The sequence below is a fragment of the Microtus oregoni genome, unplaced genomic scaffold, assembly GCF_018167655.1.
Source record: "Microtus oregoni isolate MIOR12 unplaced genomic scaffold, Mior012 000052F_ref0000163, whole genome shotgun sequence".
NCBI lineage: Eukaryota > Metazoa > Chordata > Mammalia > Rodentia > Cricetidae > Microtus > Microtus oregoni.
The window spans coordinates 9,360,997-9,380,813 of NW_024543828.1; the positions used below are offsets into that span (position 1 = coordinate 9,360,997).

At 46.1% G+C, this 19,817-nt stretch overlaps 1 protein-coding gene across 2 annotated transcripts; it reads right to left on the reverse strand.

Annotated features, from left to right (window-relative positions):
* Window positions 1-1,104: 1,104 nt before the first annotated feature.
* Window positions 1,105-10,915, reverse strand: LOC121437537 (zinc finger protein ZIC 3-like). 2 transcript variants are annotated; one of them, XM_041637408.1, is made up of 3 exons: window positions 9,862-10,915; window positions 8,592-8,755; window positions 1,105-1,164 (listed from the first exon to the last, which is right to left on the reverse strand). In XM_041637408.1, exons 1-3 carry the CDS (start codon window positions 10,913-10,915, stop codon window positions 1,105-1,107), a joined length of 1,278 nt encoding a protein of 425 aa, XP_041493342.1. The 2 variants fall into 2 exon arrangements, with proteins under 2 accessions (XP_041493342.1, XP_041493341.1); XM_041637407.1 differs by lacking the exon at window positions 1,105-1,164 and adding an exon at window positions 7,577-7,756.
* Between the last annotated feature and the right edge of the window lie 8,902 nt (window positions 10,916-19,817).

Genomic DNA, 19,817 nt, shown 5'->3' on the forward strand with positions numbered 1-19,817 from the left:
ACAGATGTGTTTTTTTGGAGAATCTTTCAAGTGTCTTCATCTTCCTAACAATCATTTAACAATAATTTACAACTAATTAATAATAAACCTGTTTTTAATAACACAGTGTCCCATGATTCTGTAACTGTCCTAATCAATGATTGCCAGATTATCCCAAAGATCAGAATGAAGACTTTAGGAAAGTACACTTGTACTATTAGAAAATGTCTCCTCTGACAGCCACAAATAGAAGGTATTCTTTTTTTGCCCTTTGTGATTATCATCAGCAACATCTCCTTTTTTTCTTACTCAAATAGTGTTATGTAAATGTTCTTCATTCTTCCAAACTTTCATCTCTCTTCCTTCTACAAACCACCAGGAATCCTTGCTTCTGAATTCTCCTATGAGCTCCCTCTACCCCCAGCAATTGGCCTTGAGCCCTAGGGTAGAGGGAACTGAGAGCTCAAAACAGTTGGTTTGGGTTTGTTCCATGCATTGTTTTTTTTTTCTCTCAAGTTGACTGGTTAATGGAAAGCCAGATATCACATGAAAATGTGAATAGAATATAAATTGCCCCTAATCAACAGGTTAATCAAACTTATTTAGGGGTTATGGTTGTTACCATAATAAAACAATAATCACGAAAATAATTTAATGGTTTTATTAAGTCAAACAATAATTGTAGGGATGCTGGATATTCCTTTTTGAGCAAAAACAGAGTGAAATTAACAAAGCAAATATTCGTTTCTGGTTTTAAACATTAGCTCAGACTTCTGAAGGAGGTTTGCAACGGTGTGCGAGATAGCGCCTACTGACTTGTGATCTTCACCACCCTCTTCTCATTAATATATTCTAAATTCGAGGGGGAGCCTTTCTGCTTTTTTTCATTTCACAAATGATTGCTCAACACAGAATACAATACACCAAAAGAAGAAAATAGTCTTTTTTTTTAAGACCTAGGGGAAGAAGCCACCACTCTTAAAATGATCACCTTAAGGTAACAGACATCCAAATTGATGTGGTTTTCTTTGAAACCTCTTCAGTAAATCATTTCTTGCACTGTAGGTTTGGCATTAACCCTCCATCTATGATAGGTTAGAGAGGGCTGGTTGCTGAATACCAACGTCAGTATGGTTCTTCTTCGCCAGGAATTAGATTCTGCCCCAGATACCAAGCAGGACAACACTGGCAAGAAAACAAAAGGGGAACTGCAGATAGGTCAACACAGGTCACATTTCCTACAGAAAACCAAAGTGTCGTAAATATGATGTGGACATGTTGTTTTAAAAGGCTAGTTTATAGTAAGCCAAGAAGGGCTGTCTTATTTTTAGCATTTTACTTCCAAATGCTCTCTACATAGATTGCATTTTCAAAAAGCAATTTAGACAATGCACATAGCCTATTGGAGAGCGAATATTGTAAACTTGTCATTTGTTCAAAGGTGCTCTGTAGCTGCTGGGAAGCTTCTGCTGCTTTCTCTCCACCAGATTAGGAAACAGGCTGAAGCAGTATTACACTAGAAATATGCAACATTGCTCAGTCCACTAGATGCTTTGGGAAAGCATTGTTTTCTCTAGTTTTAACAGGTGTTTGTGTAATGGATTAATAAAAAATGCTGCAGGATCTCCAGAGGCAGCAGAAACGCTGCAGGTCCCCAAGCGGTGGTAGGGGGTCATGTGGCAGCAGTCAGTGGGCCCTAAGAGCAGCAGGCATGTCTCAGCAGGCAGCTACCGAGCTGCTTGGCGGCAGTGGGTGAGAGACAGACAGATAGGCATGCCATGAACAGTGAGGTAAGATATTTATTAAGTGGGTTATAGAAGGGAAGGGGGAGAAGGAGAAGAACAGAGAAAGGAAGAGAGAGAGAGAGAGAGAGAGAGAGAGAGAGAGAGAAGCTGCCTCTCCTAGAGGGAGATGGAAAAGAGAAGGAACTCAGGCTCAGGCTGGAAGCTGAAGATCAGCCTGTCTCAGCAGATGAGGGAGGGAGTGGGTGTGGCTTGTCTCTTAAAGAGACAGAACAATCATTACCGTTTGAAAACAGGAGTATTTCAAATTTTCAACGAGGTTGTGTTCCCATGCTAAGTTACCATTAGCACCAGTGCTGTGAACAGTCCTCTCTTGCAACATTTCCTGCAAACTTGAGGACTTTCAAGCTGTACATTTTAAATTATGATAGAAACAAAAACCTCAGCGAGAAAAAGAGTGCTCTTTGGCATCAACAAATATAATTTGCCCTGTTTTCAAGAAATTTCATTATATATATCAACCAGTTTATCCATAGAAGTGACCCAGAAACATCTCAGGTATCCCAAGGAAACCATTCACCAAAGTGTCTTAGCTTGATTTCAGTTCAACTGAAGAGATTCCAGGCTCTAGCTAACCCGTGGCTAACATGTTTCCAATTTAAAGAACTTTTTCTTTTGCAAATTTGATAAGAAATTGAACCAGGAAAAAGCTCTCACTTCAGGGTGCAGACGACAGCACAGAAAAATCAAGTATAAACCTAGTGCGGTTTACTTCATTTGATCTCTCAAATATGTCAGTAGGATTATTCCACTGTGGACATGTGGGGTAGCCAAGCCTGGGAAGGAAACTTTACCCACAGAAAAGGGGGGGGGGAATCAGTTTGGTGGCACTTTCAAAAACAAGTTTTCAAACTGCTGAAGAGGCTCCAGCTCCATTGACATGCAGAAATCACACATAATAAAAGCACACAAAAAAATAGTAGCTAGCACACTCATTTTAATTGCCCAGAGGTTTTCAATGCAAAACACCACAACTTAAATGCATAGTCCAAATTCTTGCTCCAAAGCCGTGGTCTTTGTGCATTGAAAAAGAGGAAAGACAACCCCATCAATTGTTCTCTGCAGATAAAGGCACTGTTTTGCAGATTTCCCCCAGATCAGTGCCAGACTTGCTAATGACCTGCCCACCCACCTGGGGCCCTTCCCAAGGTGGCCCTCAGGAACTGCCCCACACCTTCAGTAGCCAGAATGCTTGATAGTGGACAACCCCAAGATTGGCCTTTCTCTTCGACGCTGCTCTGACGGAACACCTAGGAGAGTGCCTGCAACGTGTTTACCTAGAGGAGAGGGAGTCGATAAAGTGCACACTCACAATGTCCTTTTCCTTACTAGCGACACGTACAAAGATGAATCTGTAGCGGTTTTATTTTCCTGTGCAACCGACAGGAACTCGGGACCCCAGGCAGTTTCACAGGACAGCATGAAGGAAGTTAAGGAAAACGTGAATGGAAGTTCTGGGTATTTCGGGCCCCTTTCTCCTTGAGCCTAGGACTACCAGCTGTGGGTACACACACAAAAGAGTCAAAGGTGCCGGGTTTTCGTAGGATCTTTTAAACGGGTTGGGGACAGGGTAGCTTTGGAATTCTCAAACGTACCAATGGGTTAATGAGCCTTCGTTCCTATCCTAATCGGCTGGACCATTGTCCTGAGAAGACACCACACTATCTACTGTTTTTCGTTTTTAAGGACTGTTTTGATGTGCTGTTGAGGTCCGGATCGGAGCCTCCACTTTCCTCCCTGCAAGTCCCCGCTCAGGCCCTGGCCGGGCTCTCACACGTGTGCGCTAAAAAGCCACTTCAAAGTGTGTCCCCAGTGCAGAGGAGGCCCCTTTTGGGTCAGCCTCATACTCAGAGCAGGCCGGAGCCTCACCGCCTCCATCTCTGGCACCGCAAACCCTCTTGGAGGGCAGAGCAAGAGGGTGTTTGTGGACTGACGCGGATGCTGCAAGCGTCCTTAGGGTACCACCATCCTTATCCCCACCCCCATTGCCACCCCTGTAGAATAGGAATTGAACACAAAGTTTGCTGGCAGCGCAATGCTGTAGCCTACGGAGCTCGCCATTGTTTGGGCTCATATTGACCCCAGGTCGGGATTAGGCAGAGGCTGATTTCTGCTTTACAGCCCTGCCGGCCTAATGAGGCCTAGAGGCGATGGGGCGCTAAGCGTCCGTGGAGCCCAAGGCGATCCGCAAGCTTATGGCCGCCAAGGGCCCTGTTGGTGGAGGTCAAAGGGTCAGCGGGCAGAAACCACAAGAGAATTGACCCTAGGAAATGAGGTCCCCTCCTCCCTGACCAAACCTCATGCGGAGATTTAGAAGAATTTGGTGTGGACAGGGTCCCTGGGCTCCCCAAGGATTTCTGAAACCTCTAGTGTCACCTCCCAGCCTTCCTCCCACCTAGTAGTGCCTAACTAGAACCTTGGGCCTCCAGGGCCTGTGACAGAAAACACAGATGGTGGCAAAGTCTTCCAGAAACGTATTTAAGTTAGTATTTCTTTGGACTTCTGGTTTGGGTGTGTGTTTCCTTAGGAGGAAAGGGGGATGTGGAAGCCCGGGGCAAAAAAAAAAAAAAAAGGAGGCCAGAAGTCAACCAGAAATGGGAAGGAGTATATAGCACTTCCACGCCAACTTTCCTGGAAGGCTTTGTGAACACTAGGTCACCCTTCAGACTATCTTCCTTTACCTGGATGCTGATCTTTGAACCTTTCAAACCGGATGAAGGCTAGAGTTCATCTGTCATGCATGGAAACAGCTTCCCCACTTGCCCTCCACCTAACAATTGAGACTTTTATGGTAAACCACTCATTTTAAAGGAGTAGATTACTAGGCACCTAGCTTGAACTTTTGAGCGTCAGCATTTGTGACTTGGAGTGTGTGTGCTTGTTATTCTTAGATGGTTTACTTAAAATTCAAGAATGCAAATATGCATTCCCAATGCCACATTATGAGCAAGAAAAATCCAAGGATAAAAACAAACCAAATCAAAAGTTTTCTTTGTAGAAAAATGCATAAAGCATAATTTTGCAAAATTTGCTGTATCCAATTAAGAGGATACATGAGCATTTTCTCCAGTTATTGGCTTATCACCATTGTCAGCTTCCTCTCTTAGGGAACTCACAGGGCTTTTCTGTAAACATCTACGGTACAATATTTTCAAATCACTAAAAAACCTAGAACTACTTCGTGTGTCCCAATGAGTTATTTCTTGTGATTAATGACTGTAAGCAAGGGTTTTAGTCAGGTACTTAACTATCTCTGCTTACATAAGGATTCGGGTCTGCAGGGAGGGAATTCATGGAGAAAACAGTAAATTGTGGAGGCTTGTTTATTCTGTAGAAGAAAGGCCAGCCATTTCCAGTTCACAATGACACAGATTTAAAAAGCTTTCTGAAAAACTATTGAGCATTTAAAATGGTTTGAATAAAGCAGCAATCCTGAACTGTGGGATCCTGCTCAAAACCCTCAATGTCAAGGTCAAGACTGGAATGTCTGGGCAGGGTGTGGTAAACTGACCAGTCACCTACTCATCACGTGTAATCATCCCAATTTGTGTTCCTGGCATTCAGCGGGATACTAGGAAAGTGAATTCCAAAAGACACCATTTCCCTAACAACCTCCCAAACAATTTGCAATTAAAAATTGTAAATAACCGTTGACAAAAATCAGTAGATAACAAAACATTGTTTTAATGTATCCTGGGAATCAAAGTTTGTTTCAAATCACCAGAAATTCTCTAAGCATTTCAATTTTAGATTGATTTATTTGAACATGGAAAAATATTGGGCACCAAATACAAAAAATGTTATAACATAAATACGATGTGCCAAGACTTTATTTCTTCAAAAAGAACAATCAACAAAATTCTAGAATTGAAATTGATTATATAATACCAAATTGACTGCCACCAACAACTGAGAGCATGGCCCCTTCAAGAGAAAGAGGTACTTAAGCCTATTCATTACACTTCTAAATACTTTACACAATATCTTATCTCCACTTTTCTGTTATTCATGATGAGATTGGGCTCTCAACAACCAACAGCACCCTAAAAAGGTCTCCAAACTCTACACACTTCAGCCCCCCAAAATAGCAATCAGTTCTTTTCCATAGACTCATTGTAAAAAGAACTGTTTGTCCAAATGAGTTGCTTCACTGAAGATTAGATGGATTGTTAACATTAAATTGATTATATCACAAAACAAACAACCATTTTTCATTGTTACTGATTTTAATGAAAACAATGCTCTTAACATCTTTGCCTACAAGTAATGAACTTTAAAAATAACATACTTGCAAATGTCTTTTCTTTCCACAGTATCATTTAGGAACTGCTGCAGTTATTACACCGCTATATAAATGTTATGAATAATTGTGATACTCATGAATGGAACTATATACAGCAAATAAATCAGCCTTTGCCATCCAAAATTTAAAGACTATGGTTCTCTTAAGAAGAAGCACTTTACCATGAGAAGCACTGCTCAACTGGCCTTGCTCATTGCCATCATTTTCAGAGGTGTGCTATCTTTCGAAAATATAGAGAGCTAAATAGATTTGATAGGCAGATTAGATAAGTCATAGATACAAACATATAGGTATATGAGTGATCTCAATAGACATGCATCCTGCCATTATTTTCATTTTTAAGGTAATAAAGAACTAAGGGACATAAAACTAATTAGGTTACCTTATGTTTATATATGTAGGGCAGGGATGATTAAATCCAGCTTCTCAGTCTTTGAAGTACAAGATTGAGATGTCATGGCCACTAAGTGAATTGATCAGTATTATTTGATTTGCATGCCGAAAATCCAGGACAAACACATTTAAACTCGCACTTAAACAATCATCTGAGCTACAGATAAAGAAAGGAGGGTTCTTCCTTGAAGCAAACTGACATTGTAAGGAATCTATACTGCAATAGAAAAATAATTTAACAATTCAAAAACGGATCTGAGTGAGTTATAAATACCAACAGACAAGATTCAGTTTGCTCACTTTTCCTATTTGTAGGAGGCTGTTACAAAACAAAAAAGTCAATGTGGTTCAAAAATTGTAAATTGTGTTCCTTTTTTCCAAACAATAATTGTTTAATGCTAAAGCAGTTATAATCAAAAGCTGTACAGAATGTTAGAAAACATTTATCCATAAATATTGTTCAGTTCCCGGCACTTGCAGCAATAATTAAATTACAAACGATAAATATGGCATCAACGGATATGTATTTACAAAAAAAAGTTATTACAAAAGGCAACTGTATACTAAACGTCACAATCTGTGTAGAGTAACATCATATCCTCAGCCTGAAAAAATACTGAACAACAGTTTCGACCCCATTAGACAAAGATACATTCACAAGTGTAATGCTTTGAAGAAAAGTTCAAGACATAACAGGACTTTGGCATGGTTTAAGACTGTGAGAGTTTAAACAATCACCACTAAGGCGAAGAAGAATTTTCATCAGTTTAACATCACCACCACCAAGCCTTCAATAACTTCCTCAGGAAACAGGACAAGTGTTAAAGTGATTTGAAGGAGTTTCAGAACGGGGTGTACAGCGAGCAAGAGGAAGGGACAGGACAAGCAGTGAAAAGATTTTGTAAAAAAAAAATCCTTCAGATGCCAAAATGTACTTCCTAATCCTGAGAAAAGGGCATGGCTACTTTTGGATTTGCCCCAAACCTTCCTGAACAATCACAATTACCAAGATGTAGCCCTATGTATGGCCTCTTGCTTTAAAACCCCATCTCCATCTGATTGGTCTCAGTTTTCTTTTTCAAATGCATTTTGGCTGTCCTCAGACATACCATTCGTTAAAATTGGGAGGAAGTCCAGGGTTGTGGCTGGTGCTAGTTTGAACTGCAGAAGGGGTTTTAGTGGTATCTTTACTGTTTGCAGAAGCTATAGCGGGTGGAGTGGAAGATTCATAGCCTGAACTGGCAGCAGGGGAGGAATCTGACCCTTGAGATTCATGAACCTATAATTAACATGTATATATTATAATGAATATAATTCTACATGGCAATGTGAAAGCAAACAGAAATAAAAACCCCAAACAACAAGAGCAGACTTGAATACTTTAAGAGCAATTCCCCACTGACCCACTTATAAGAGAAACAGGATGATCCCCCCCCCCCCGTATTACTGATGCCTAAGTTACCCCTAGCAATTCCACCAAAAAAAAACGGGCAGAAAAAGGAATAAAGAGTGCCATTTTAGTAGTGCCACTTCAACAATGAAATTCAACAATTTCTCTGTGGAAGGAGTGGGCAAGCAATAATTCTGCGGGCCATATAAAATAGTCACTCCAGATTTCACTTCCAGATTTCGGCCTGGGAAAGCAGGAATAGAGATTGAGCGGCACAAGGGTGGGGTGGGGACTGGGTGCTATGATTTCCACACAAATGTGTTTGAATCGGACTGCGCTGCGCTCCTTGGCCCTATTGTTTTATTGGAAGCCAAGGAGGAAACGAATGACCCTCCTGGGTTCGGCACATCCACTCCATATTCCCACAGTGGGCTGAGATACGATATAGTGGCCACTGAAGCCCCAAGCCCTGGCGAGCTCGGGTTAGAGCTTCTCCGTAAAAAAAACCGATTGTTCCCTCCACTCTGTCCCCCTCCCAACTCTACTCTCCCTTTCTCACCCCCCTCTACCCGCATCCTCAAAATGGGTTCAAGGTGTCAGTGCTGAAGCAAATCGGATTTAACGTGGAAGATAGAGGGTTGGTAGCGCGGGAGCTTCCGTTCTGCCGCCCAGTGTTGGGGCCGAATGTTTACAAACCGCCGACCGCTAATAAAGAGGTAATTACCTTCATGTGTTTGCGCAGAGAGCTCGGGTGCGTGTAGGATTTGTCGCACACTTTGCAGATATAGGGCTTATCCGAGGTGTGCACATGCATGTGCTTCTTGCGGTCGCTGCTGTTGGCAAACCGTCTGTCACAGCCTTCGAATTCACATTTGAAAGGTTTCTCACCTGCAAAACGGCAAAAATAACAAAACGGGGAGAGAGAGCATACAGTTAGAGCCGGAAACTTCTCAGAGTGGTATAGGAAGAGATGAAGCGTCCAGTGGTCTTTCCGTGGAGGGGAGCGCGGACTGTGGAAAGATGAGGCATCTGTTTTCCCCGGAGAAAAACCCAGAGCGTTGACTGAGCTCCCTGGGGTTGGGGAGTGCTGATCTGAGGCAGGGGTAGAGTAGGGCCGGCCCAGAACCTGATCAACCCTTTGTTCTCTCAGGCCAAGAAACCTCAGAGATTCTTCCAAGTTTGCCCTAAGTTGTGGCTCCACTCCAAAATAACCAGGGCTCCCAATGTGCGGGCACATGACGCCACCAACTAGGCGGTGTAACCAAGCTGGGCAGGACAATGGGCCAGGGATGGAACAGTCCTATTCGTCCCGTTCTTTATGTCTTTTCATTTACCTCTTTCAAATATAGAGACTTTGCTAAGCCCGGAAGTTTTACTAATTTTCGGAAAGAGAACACTATATAAATCCAGGGACTACATCCAGTTCTACAAAGAGGTTACTGAGCACAGAAACTGAGTGCCTGTTCTACATTAGCTTTCCTCCGGAGGACTAAACTGAACCTGAAACTCCAAATAAAAATAGTTTGACAAAAGTATCACTCATTTAATTAGGAGATGTGCCAATCAAGTGTAAAAAAGAACGGAAGTAACCAAAGTTAGTTTTCATTAGCATTTCTATGGTTGCCTCCCTCGAATGTGTTCAGAGAGCTAAGTCGCTTGTAAGCAATATACTCCCAACACTTTCCGAGTCTTTTCCTGGTAACCCAGAAAAGAACACAAAAAGAGTTGGCCCCAGTTGGTTCCTGGCCGGAGAAGGTCCCAATTAGTTCCTGAGACCACAGCAATCTGCTGGGGAAGTTAGAACTCGGCAAAAGCGCCGCAGGTTCCCGGAGGGTGAGGGGTGGAGAGGCAGTGTGACAGCGCTTCTTTACTGAATGGCCTAGGCGGGGCGCCGCCCCTCTGCTTGGCCTCCACCCCTCTTTCCCTCTCAGCTCGGAGTCCGCTTGGTGGCAGGCCCCTGGGGAGTCCCGCACCCACCTGTCTGCTCCCCTTACCTGTGTGGGTCCTCTTGTGGATCTTGAGGTTCTCAGAGCGGGCAAAAATCTTCCCGCAGCCTGGGAAGGGACACGGGAAGGGCTTCTCGCCCGTGTGCACTCGGATATGGTTGACCAGTTTGTACTTCGCCTTGAAGGACTTGCCCTCGCGGGGACATTCCTCCCAATAACAGACGTGGTTGTTCTGCTCCGGACCCCCCACATGCTCCATGGTGACATGTGTAACCAACTCGTGCATGGTGCTGAAGGTCCGGTCGCAGCTCTTCTTGGGTCGGCTCAGCTGAGCTTCCTCGATCCACTTACAGGACAGCTCCTGCTTGATGGGCTGCCTCATATAACGGAAAAAGGCGCCTGGCCCGTGGTGGGCTGCCACGTTCACGCCCATGTTCATGTTCATGGGGCCATAGTTGGGAAACTGCGCACTGGCCGCGTAGGGGTCCGCGCGCGGGCTAGCCACGGGGCGGTAGGGGTCAGCACGGCCAAATAGCTCCCCGCGCAGCCCCAGATGAACCTGGTTGTTGTCCACGTGCCCTGTGGGCGACGGGTGCCCAGCGCCCTGCTCATGAAGCCCAGGAAAGAGCAAGTAGCCAGGAGGCTCAGGAATACCAGCTGGAGCGTGAAGACTGCTAGCCGAGCCGGCGAAAAGCCCCTGTTGCCCGCCGCCGGAGGCTGCCTCGCTGAGCCCAGATCCACGCTGACGGAACAGAAAGTCGCGCGTGGAGTTGAAAGCAGCAGAGGCGGCACCGCCGTAGGTGGGCACCTGGCTGGCATGATGGTGGTGGTGATGGTGATGGTGGCCCAGGGCGTTGGCATAGCCTGAACCCTGCGGTGTGAAAGCTGAGCTCTGGCCCGAAGACAGATCGTGAGCTGTGGCTGGGCTCAGCTTGAAGGCGGCGGCAGCGGCAGCGGCGGCAGCAGCGTGGGTTGAGTCCCCGAAGGGATTCAATCCCATGCCGGCCGGCTCGCGGTTGGGCATTTCGTGGTGGCGCGGCGCACCGAAGCTGCCCACTCCCAGGCCAGGGAACTGCGGGCCTCCATCCAGGAGCATCGTCATAGGTGGGGCGTTCTGGACACAGAAGATCCGACTGAAGTGAGCGAGGGTGCAGGCGAAGGAGATCCCCGAAGGACTGTAGTTAGAGAGGGATGGCGGCAGTTGAACACTGCCTGGAGACCCCCTAGGCGCTACCCGGAGCTGCAACTGGAGCTGCAACTTTCGTTGGCTGCGAGAGGCTCCTGCAGAGGGACAGGAGGGAGGAGGGAAAGAAAAAGGATTGGGGGGAGGGTGATGGGAGAGGAGGAGCGGGGAGAAGGGAGGAGAAAAGACTCTAGGGCTAAATCTGCTTTAACAAACTAACGGAGCGCACAAAGAAAAATAAGCAAAATAATAAGTGGAGGGCGGGGTTTGTCAATCCTGTCCAGGGCACCCCTCCTCTACTAAAGAGCGCAGAACCACGGGGCCAGAAGGCTCCTTGGGTACCGGCTTCCCGGCACAACTGCACCAAGTAGCGGAGGTGGATCGTGGCCAGCGGGAAGGCAGCCGGCAGTAAGCAGGCTCGAACCCCGCCGCTGGCCTCTCAGTCCAAGCCTCTGCACCTCCAGAGTAATGTCCTTGGACTGATAAAGTCAATCACTCACTCCTCACACATAAACGGAGTGGGAGGCTGGGCAGCGCGCACCAATGGGGAGCCAACTGGCCTGCGATCACCTGACCTCTGGCCCTGCCGCCCATTGGCCATTGCCACACTGATTGGCAGCGCGAAGCGGAGAACATGGCAGCCGCTGGCGGGCGACCACAGCTGATTGGGTAGCTGCGGAGCGCCTGGCAGGTGAGGCGGCGGCTGCTCCAGTGTCCCTGTGTGGGCTCCGCAGGGCTTGCGAGGCTGTAGGGACTGGGGCTGGGCTTCGGTGAGCGGCGGGACGGAGCTGGGCCTCTCTCTCTGACTTGGCCCTGCTCCAACACGTCCCAAGCACGCCTCGCGCGCTCTGTACCCGCTTAGGCTAAAGAAACTCTTCGGCCCGATAAGATTCTCACTGCCGCCTCTTTTCGGTCCAGGAGACACTCCAGTGCCCACTTGGGACCCTGTCGCCTCCCCATCTTTAGAACATTTTCCCTCCGAAGGTGCCCGGAACAAATTCCTACATGAATGGGACAGACCCGTGTTCCTAGCCCAGCTGCGGCTTCCGCCCCACACCCCATTAGGAGATCCCCGACCCAGGCCGGTTCAGCTCCTTCCCTGCCTGAGCTCCAAATTAGAGGCAGTCGTCAGGCGCCCAAACTAGAAGGAAAGATTGCTCACAGAGCCTTCCTCCGGTACTTTGGAGTCAGGATGTGACCTTAAGGTCTGTGATTAGCGGCTGTACTCGCTGCTACTCAGTAACATCCACCACCATCCCACCCCCACCCCCGCCGCCGCCCCGAGATACAACAGACACAATACAACAACAATCCTATATATAACACAACCTAAGCAAACAGCAGGAAACTCAAAGGAAACGCGGAAAACAAGCACACCTCGCGAAACACGCGTAAGTAAGGACACAAAACACAGTATCAACACAAAATAAACAGCACAGCGAACATACTAGACAGATCGCAGAAAACATTCACTAGTGCTAAATATGCAAGAACACGGCCTGTGTGCACAAAATACTCAGTAAACACATCAGACAGGAACTGGTTTTCGTATGACCAACAAGCGTTGAATCTTCAACGTTTTAAAACGCAAAAGTGGAAAGGAAATCTGGGACATGGAATTGTCTTCCCTCTTAACATACTGGGTTTAACTCTCCTGTTTCTCAGACGAAGCAGCTAGTGACCCAAAGAAGCAGTCACTCCCTAAGGAATTACTTTCCAGGGGATTGTGTTGGAGTGGCCTTCTTACCCCACAGCTCTACCCCTGGTGCGAGGTTTTTTTTCTGAACAAAATGACCATAAACAGGGTTATAAATCCACCCATGATTTGTCCGGCCAAGCACTAGCAGAGGATGGAGGAGAGTGAGTGGGAAGAAAAGGCTGAGAGATGCCTGTGTTTGCCACATCCCGAGCAGGGCAGAGCCCCCAAAGTCTGTGCCTCGCGGCAGCCTCCCAGCCTGGCCGCCATCTCTCTGTAGGAAACAACATCTGATCAAGTTCAGAGGCGCCAGAAGAGACCGCCTCGAGCTGTATAACTGCAGTTTTTCGCTTTCTGCGCCCCTATCTGCCTGATCTGGCCCAACACCTCACCTTCTATTCTGGTTTGCTGGGAGAAAATGCTCCTGGCACACATCTTATAGTTGTTACCCCTTCACATCAAATTCACCCCATCTCCCTCCACATCCAGAGCCCTCTCCCCAAATTGGAAGGTGGGTTCACTGCTGACTTAAATTATTGCATCTACTGAAACTTACCTCTCCAAAAAATGGTTTTATCCTCCTTCTAAAGAGTTTTTTTTTTTGCCGAGGGCGGGGGAGGGAAAGGGGTAAGGAGTTTTAGGGAATAACGAATATGCTTAAATCATACAAATGAATTCCGTGGAGTCAGGCTTGCAAAAGGGAGGACTACTTATTTTTTCTTAATTTCCTCCTGAGCATTCCTCTACCTCTTCCCACCCCTACCATCCCAGGACGTATAACTGCTTGGAAAAAAAAAAAAGTTTGGATCCCCTCGATGAGCGGATCCTGGAGAAAGCGATCCTGGGAGCTTGGAGATCAAGGGAAGGCAACTGTCCCGCCACCGGGGCTGCAAGTGTTTCCCGGCAGTCCCTGAAGAAACCCGGATAAGCGAGGGTCTAGCACGATAGGAAATCTGGACAAGCAACCCGGCAAGGGACTGTAGAAGAGAGTTGGCAGCTGGGGACTAGCATGTCTCTTTTTGGGGATTAGTCTCGAACGCAGGGCAAGGGGATGTTGCCGCCGCTGACCTACCGGGTACCCAGTGTCCGTTTTGATGCAGCCACATTCCGATAATTAATTGCCTCCAGCACGTGCTCTGCAGTCCCTGGAACAAAAAGGCATAATTCAACCGAGAAGTGGGAAGGTGGGAAAGGGGGAGGGGGAAGTTCTAGTTAGGGGACAGACCTGAGGCGATTCAGCTAGGCCAAAACCGGGGCCGAAGAGCTCTTCCCGGGGCAGCCAGGCCCCTTAAGAGTGCAGTTGCTCAGTGAGGCTCTGGGTTCCTGATACACCCCCAGAGGATGAGACTGGGGACTCTGAGCATCATGGCTCAGGCAGGCCATTTCCAATTCTGTTGTGCTTGGTATGGGTGAGAGTTTGCATATTTGAGGAGGAGAAGCCTTGACTCTTAATCGCGATAGAAAGCAGTGTCTCTCAAGCGGTAGCCAGTCCCTGCAGGAGAAAATAAAGCTCCCTGCGCCTCACAAATCAGTGTTGTTGGGCAAGAGAAAAGTTAACTTTTTCTCATGACTTGCAGCTTCTCTCCCAACTTGTTTTTTGGAAGGAGACTCTGGGAAGGACTTGTGGGGCGCGGGGGGAGGGGATGGAGGTGGGGGGTAGGGGTAAGGGTGGGGGTGGGGGTAGGAGTGGGGGCGGGGTGGACAGAGAGCTTTGGGGAGCTGAGTCTGAGAGCCAGCCAAGTGGTGACTTGAAAAAGCAAAATTTTCCCTACACAGAAGCTAGGGCCAAAGGTGGAAAGCGTTCTTGTTCCTACTCCTGGCCCCCTCCTCCTCCCCCAGGTGCAGAAAGGAACCTTAGCGTCGGGCAGGACCACTCGAACCCGGGTCGTGGTTCTTATTTTCCGCTATAACCGAGGCTCCCTCAGCAACTTTGGCTTACTGGGGTTTACATGTGTATTAGGCAGCCTAAATTAACCAATAAATCTCTTTTATGTGTCCCCCAGTTGTATGTGGTCTGGTCTAAATATCCACATGTCTGCATGGATAGGAAATATAATAGGATCCTTTTCCTCACACTGAGTTCAAACAGTAAAGGGGGAAAAGATTTATTTTTTTATACCCAAATCTAAAGCAATAAATAAAATCAGAGAAGCTGATTACTGCCAAACTAGCAATGCTTTGAGTCTGATTCTTTGTAGGACCTATCTTGGTGGTGGTGGTGGAGGAGGAGGAGGAGGAGGAGGAGGAGGAGGAGGAGGAGGAGGAGGAGAAAAAGACCCGCTGTGAGGGACAACAGGGTAGAACTGGTTTCTCCATAGAACCCAGAGCCTCAGTCACTTTGCCCTTCTTCCCAGTCGCCTCAAAAACAAACCATGTGCCGCACACTGTGTTATGCTGTATTTTTAAAAATTCTATAGCGGACACGAAATGATCCTAAGTCGGAGACCTAGCAATTTTCTTTAAGTCCAAGGGAAACACTGCGGTCTTTTCTTCTGTTTTATATTTAGAAAAGACTTGCAATCTAACACTCACAACATTTTAAAGACCCTTTAAACCCAGCAAGCGGATTTCCGTTCTGCCAATGCTTCCTGATTTATTTCAATAAATGAATCTTTGAATCCAGGAAGGGAATTATTCCAAGACGCTGAATTTGATGCCCCTGCCTCTCCCCAGTGGAGTACAAAGTATTCCTCCTTGGAACCTGTCCTTGAAAATCACCATTCTTCGCAGGTTTTTTTTTTTTTTCCTGGTAAACGACAATTTCTTTACATAAATCTCCACCCTCTCTTCAGAGTCCCAGATCTTTTAAAAAGAAAAAAAAAAGCCCGGCAAATGGCAATAAAAAAATGAAGGGGGAGGGAAAAGGGGGAAAGAATGCGTTTTCGAGCCGGCTTTATTTTTATGCTAAGATAAAGCTCTTAATTGGCTTCAGCGGCCGAGCTGATCGACTCTGGGACCTGCGGACACACTCTCTTGAGCTCCAGATTTTACTGATTCCATCAGGTTTCCCTATGGTCTGGTCATTTGGCAAATACTTTATAAGCCCTAAATACCTTTAAAAATTAATAGAGAATCAACAGATAGATATTGCTAATGACCTTTTCTTTTTCTTTAAAACAAGTGTGTTTTGTCTTTGTCCTGTGCAGTTTCAAGGCATATTGTTGCCCAATGAAATGCAAACCAGACAAGAATGAGACATTTTCGTTGTACTTGTCAATCAGGGCTGTGCGGACAGATATATACACTTGAACTTCGGAGACCCAGGCTGAAGTAAATGGGGCTAAACTTGGAGACAGAGGGCAGGGAGTTCCACTAAGGCTATCAAAATCCAGTTGGGACTTAAGAAGGGAGCTTCTGAAGGACAGGAAATTGAGTGACACTAAGAGGTCCGCCAAGTCTTGGTGAAAGGTTCCAGATAAAGGGGGATTCTGTCTCTTCAGGTACTGTCCCCAAAGAGTTACTCTGTGCCTCCAAGGATACCCAGTTGTTTTTCTCCAGTAGTCATGTGGTTTGGATGCCGCAAGGACAAGTCACATTGAGAAAGGATTCCCCCCCCACCTTTTTTTTGGAGACCAGAATACCCCATCAGGAGAGGAGTGGCCGTTCTAGGAGATAGGCAGAGAGAGGATACCAAAAGGGATACACAATGGTACAGTTTTAAATTAACTATTTTAGTCACACAATGGTACATTTACAAGTTCTTCTCCAGAGACTCAATGAGATGGGATAAGGAGAAAGGATTTCAATGTTGAGCTTGCCTAGCATTATAGAACACATTGACGTGCAGTTACCCTGAACACCAAGGTTATCTCTAAGCGCCTAAATGCTCAGTTAATTCTAAAATGTAGATTATCTCAGTTCTCAGACAAGTAAAGAAGCCTTAGACTATTGTGCCATATTTGTTCATTCATTTCTGTTTTGAGACTATGTCTTCCTCCTTAAATAACAGGAAACCTATTTCTGGAGCCCAGTGGGGTTTCTAGCAGCGGGCTCCCATCCTTGGCGTTTAGTTCTAGTGCACCCATTTCTCCCCGTTCAATCCTATTCCAACACTGCAAGCTTCCTCCTCACTATGGAGCAGAGGCTCTTATTTCCTTGGTTTTCTTTTCTTCTCTAGAAGTTGAGAGCATAGATTCTTGACCCCCTTAAAAATTCTTTCTCAGATCTCAGGGGAACTTTGCACAGTTCAGGAGGGACATTTTGTCATTTATCTAGTCCTTTCCCAGCAATGGGATAGGAGGTATCGACTTTGATATTAAAACAAAGCACAGGACCTCCCTTTCCTCTCTCACCCCTACCTCTAAACCAGACTGAGTCAGGAGAATTAGGTATCTGGTTTGCACTTGAATGGCCAATTGTAACCCGGAAGTCCTAGCTGACTCTGGCCTCTTGTGTTCTGGTGGCTCAGGAGCCAGGAATGGTCCTTAAATCACCTTTTTTTTTGTTGTTTTGTTTTGTTTTTTTGGTTTTTTCGAGATAGGGTTTCTCTGTGGCTTTGGTTCCTGTCCTGGAACTAGCTCTTGTAGACCAGGCTGGCCTCGAACTCACAGAGATCCACCTGCCTCTGCCTCCCGTTTGCCGGGCGGTGGTGGCGCACGCCTTTAATCTTAAATCACCTTTAAAGGGCTAGAAGTAGAAAAGGAAGAAGAGGGAGAAGAGATTATGCTACAGATACTGCAGGTGGCCGGGAAGACTTAAAACGTCTTCTATTGGGTCTTTTATAGGAAAGGCCTGCTCACTCCTGTGCTAGGAAATGACTTAGTCTCAGAGAAAAGTCCATCTTCCCTTAGGTGTTACACATGCCCCTCATTTTCAAGATACATTTGGTACTAAATATGGTTTTTGTCCCCCCTGCTAACCATCTCAATTACTTGTGAGGATCACTCTGGCTTTGGCAAACTGTGAAAAGTAGTCAAAGGAAGGGGGGCTGTGGAGAGGAAAGAAGGGATGAAATGAGTGAGAGAAATGAGGAGAAAGAGTTGTGAATATCTCAATCAGTGACTAGGTGACCTCTGACCCTGAGGGTGGTTTTATTGTCTCTCTTCTTTGGCTGGAGATACATAGTTTATTGACCCTTTCTGCGTGACTGAACCCTGAGGGGCAACCACAGCCACCAACCAAACCAAGGCATGTGAATCCAAGCCGAGGCTGCTAAACAGCTTGCCTTCAGGAAGCCAGAGGGAATTGACCTCCATTTCCTAGGCCCAAGGGGTCTTCAGGAACACAGAGGTCAGTATCTTGCTTCTCCTCAACTCAACTATGCCCTCAGAGATCAGGACGTGGAGTTCGCACACAGAACCCTCTTTCACAGAACCACCCCCTCCCTCCCTCCTTTTCTGCAATGCCTTTAGCCAGTAGACTTACTCTTGGGTCACCTTCTTGTACTTCCTCTGCCTTCAAGTGTGAAGATGGGATGGGCTAGGGTATTGCTTACTGGTAGATTGAATGTTTAGCATACTCTAGACCCTAGGCTCTACCCCCCAATTCTGAAAATAATAAATAATCAAATAGACTGCTCTAATGATTTTCGGATATTTCCAACAATCTGGCTGCTGAACTACTTCCCCGTTGTCTTGCTCTTTTGTAGATCTCTCTCTCCCTCCTTTTTTCATTGCCTCTGACCCTGCCAGGGATTTTTCCTTCTGTATGCATCTCTCCTCTTCCGCTAACATGTGTCCTTTTAACTTGGCTTTGTTAGATTATGCCTCTCTTCTCAAGAGTAGACTAACCTGACAAAGAGGTCCTCCAGACTCAGGGAGCCACTCAACCCATGAAGAGCTCCCAAATTGGAGAGAAATATATATAAAAAAAATGAATGTTTTTTTTCTTTTCCTCCCTATATACACGGTGAGATATATACTAAAATCTTCTCCATTCTTTAAGTGTACGTCCTGTATCTTCCTCGGCAATCCTACTTTGAGGAGTATGATGTGGATGGGATAAACTGTCATATCAAGGAGCCTACGTAAATGTTGCTTATCCATGTGCCTCATGGGAAAGTAGGTGTAGAAAAAAACGTCCTGCACCTAAGGTCTTTCCAAAGGTGGTAATTGTGGGAAAGTCAGCTTGGAGACAGAGAAGCTTGAATGTCTAAAAAGAGATGCTATGAAATTCCTAAATGGCTCAGCATGTTCTTTTCCTTCTAAAACCACAGGAGTCATCATGCTTCATGTGGGCAGGGGGTCTGATCACTGTTCCTTGTCCTTGCCTTGTCCCTACCCACCAGATACAATGCAGACATAGGGGGATTTTGAGACTCGGTGCAGAGCATTGCCTTGCTCCTTTTGTCACCCTGTCACATTTACCTGAACCTCTTTCCCTATTGGCCCTGACTGTGTGTGTCCAAGCTTTCCTTCCCTCTGTCTTTCAGGATCCGAGTTCAATGCCCACTTGGCCTTCTGCATTCTCTGTGCTAGTTTTCCCCGCTTTTGTCAGATTCATAGAGAAGACTTCAAGAGCAGAAAGGCCTGGTTTTAGTGAGAAAGCCCTGGATGCCTCCAGGATGGGTGAAAAAGTGAAATTCCTGAGTCCAAGCTCTCTGTCCAGCCCGGTCTTCCCTACCCCCATGCACACACTTCAGTGTGCACTGTTTGATCAGGGCTAAAGGTCAAGTTCTTCTGAGGACCAAGGGCAGCTTAAAGGCGTTAAATATTCTGGAAAATCATTCTTCATCTTATCACTTAAATACCCTTTCTCCAGTTTAGAAAAAAATCTTCCTGTCTTCCATCCTCCTGAAGTGGTTTTAACCTCTAAAGTTTTTGGAGCCAAGAGACTCTCCACTGATTGTTTGGTGGTTTCTATACAGCTTCTAACTGGTGTGGCAGATATACACAGAAGTTTGTAATTTGCTCCCTAGGAGGGGAGGAGTATCCACGGCCTTAACAGACCCACTTAAACACCAGCTCCCACATTATCTGCTAGCGGCATGGGTCTCAACTGGAGATTAATATTGAGCATCTAGTTTTCTTTGCTAAATTTGACACTCTTCCTCCCCCACCACCAATTTGAGAAGGGAAGAGATTCTGTGTTTCTGCCCTAACAGCATTAGGTTGGATCCAGGTTGAAACTCCTGGCTTCAGGCTGAAATAACCTTAGAAATTTTAAATAAAGAGATAGCTATCCGCA

Excerpts from the sequence above, each read along its gene's own strand:
- LOC121437537 (XM_041637407.1), bottom strand. The coding sequence starts at position 10,915 with ATGACGATGCTCCTGGATGGAGGCCCGCAGTTCCCTGGCCTGGGAGTG. Across the intron at positions 8,756-9,861 it reads CCACAAGAGGACCCACACAG|GTGAGAAACCTTTCAAATGT; the intron begins GTAAGGGGAGCA and ends GCCGTTTTGCAG. Across the intron at positions 7,757-8,591 it reads CTCTGCGCAAACACATGAAG|GTTCATGAATCTCAAGGGTC; the intron begins GTAATTACCTCT and ends TGTTAATTATAG.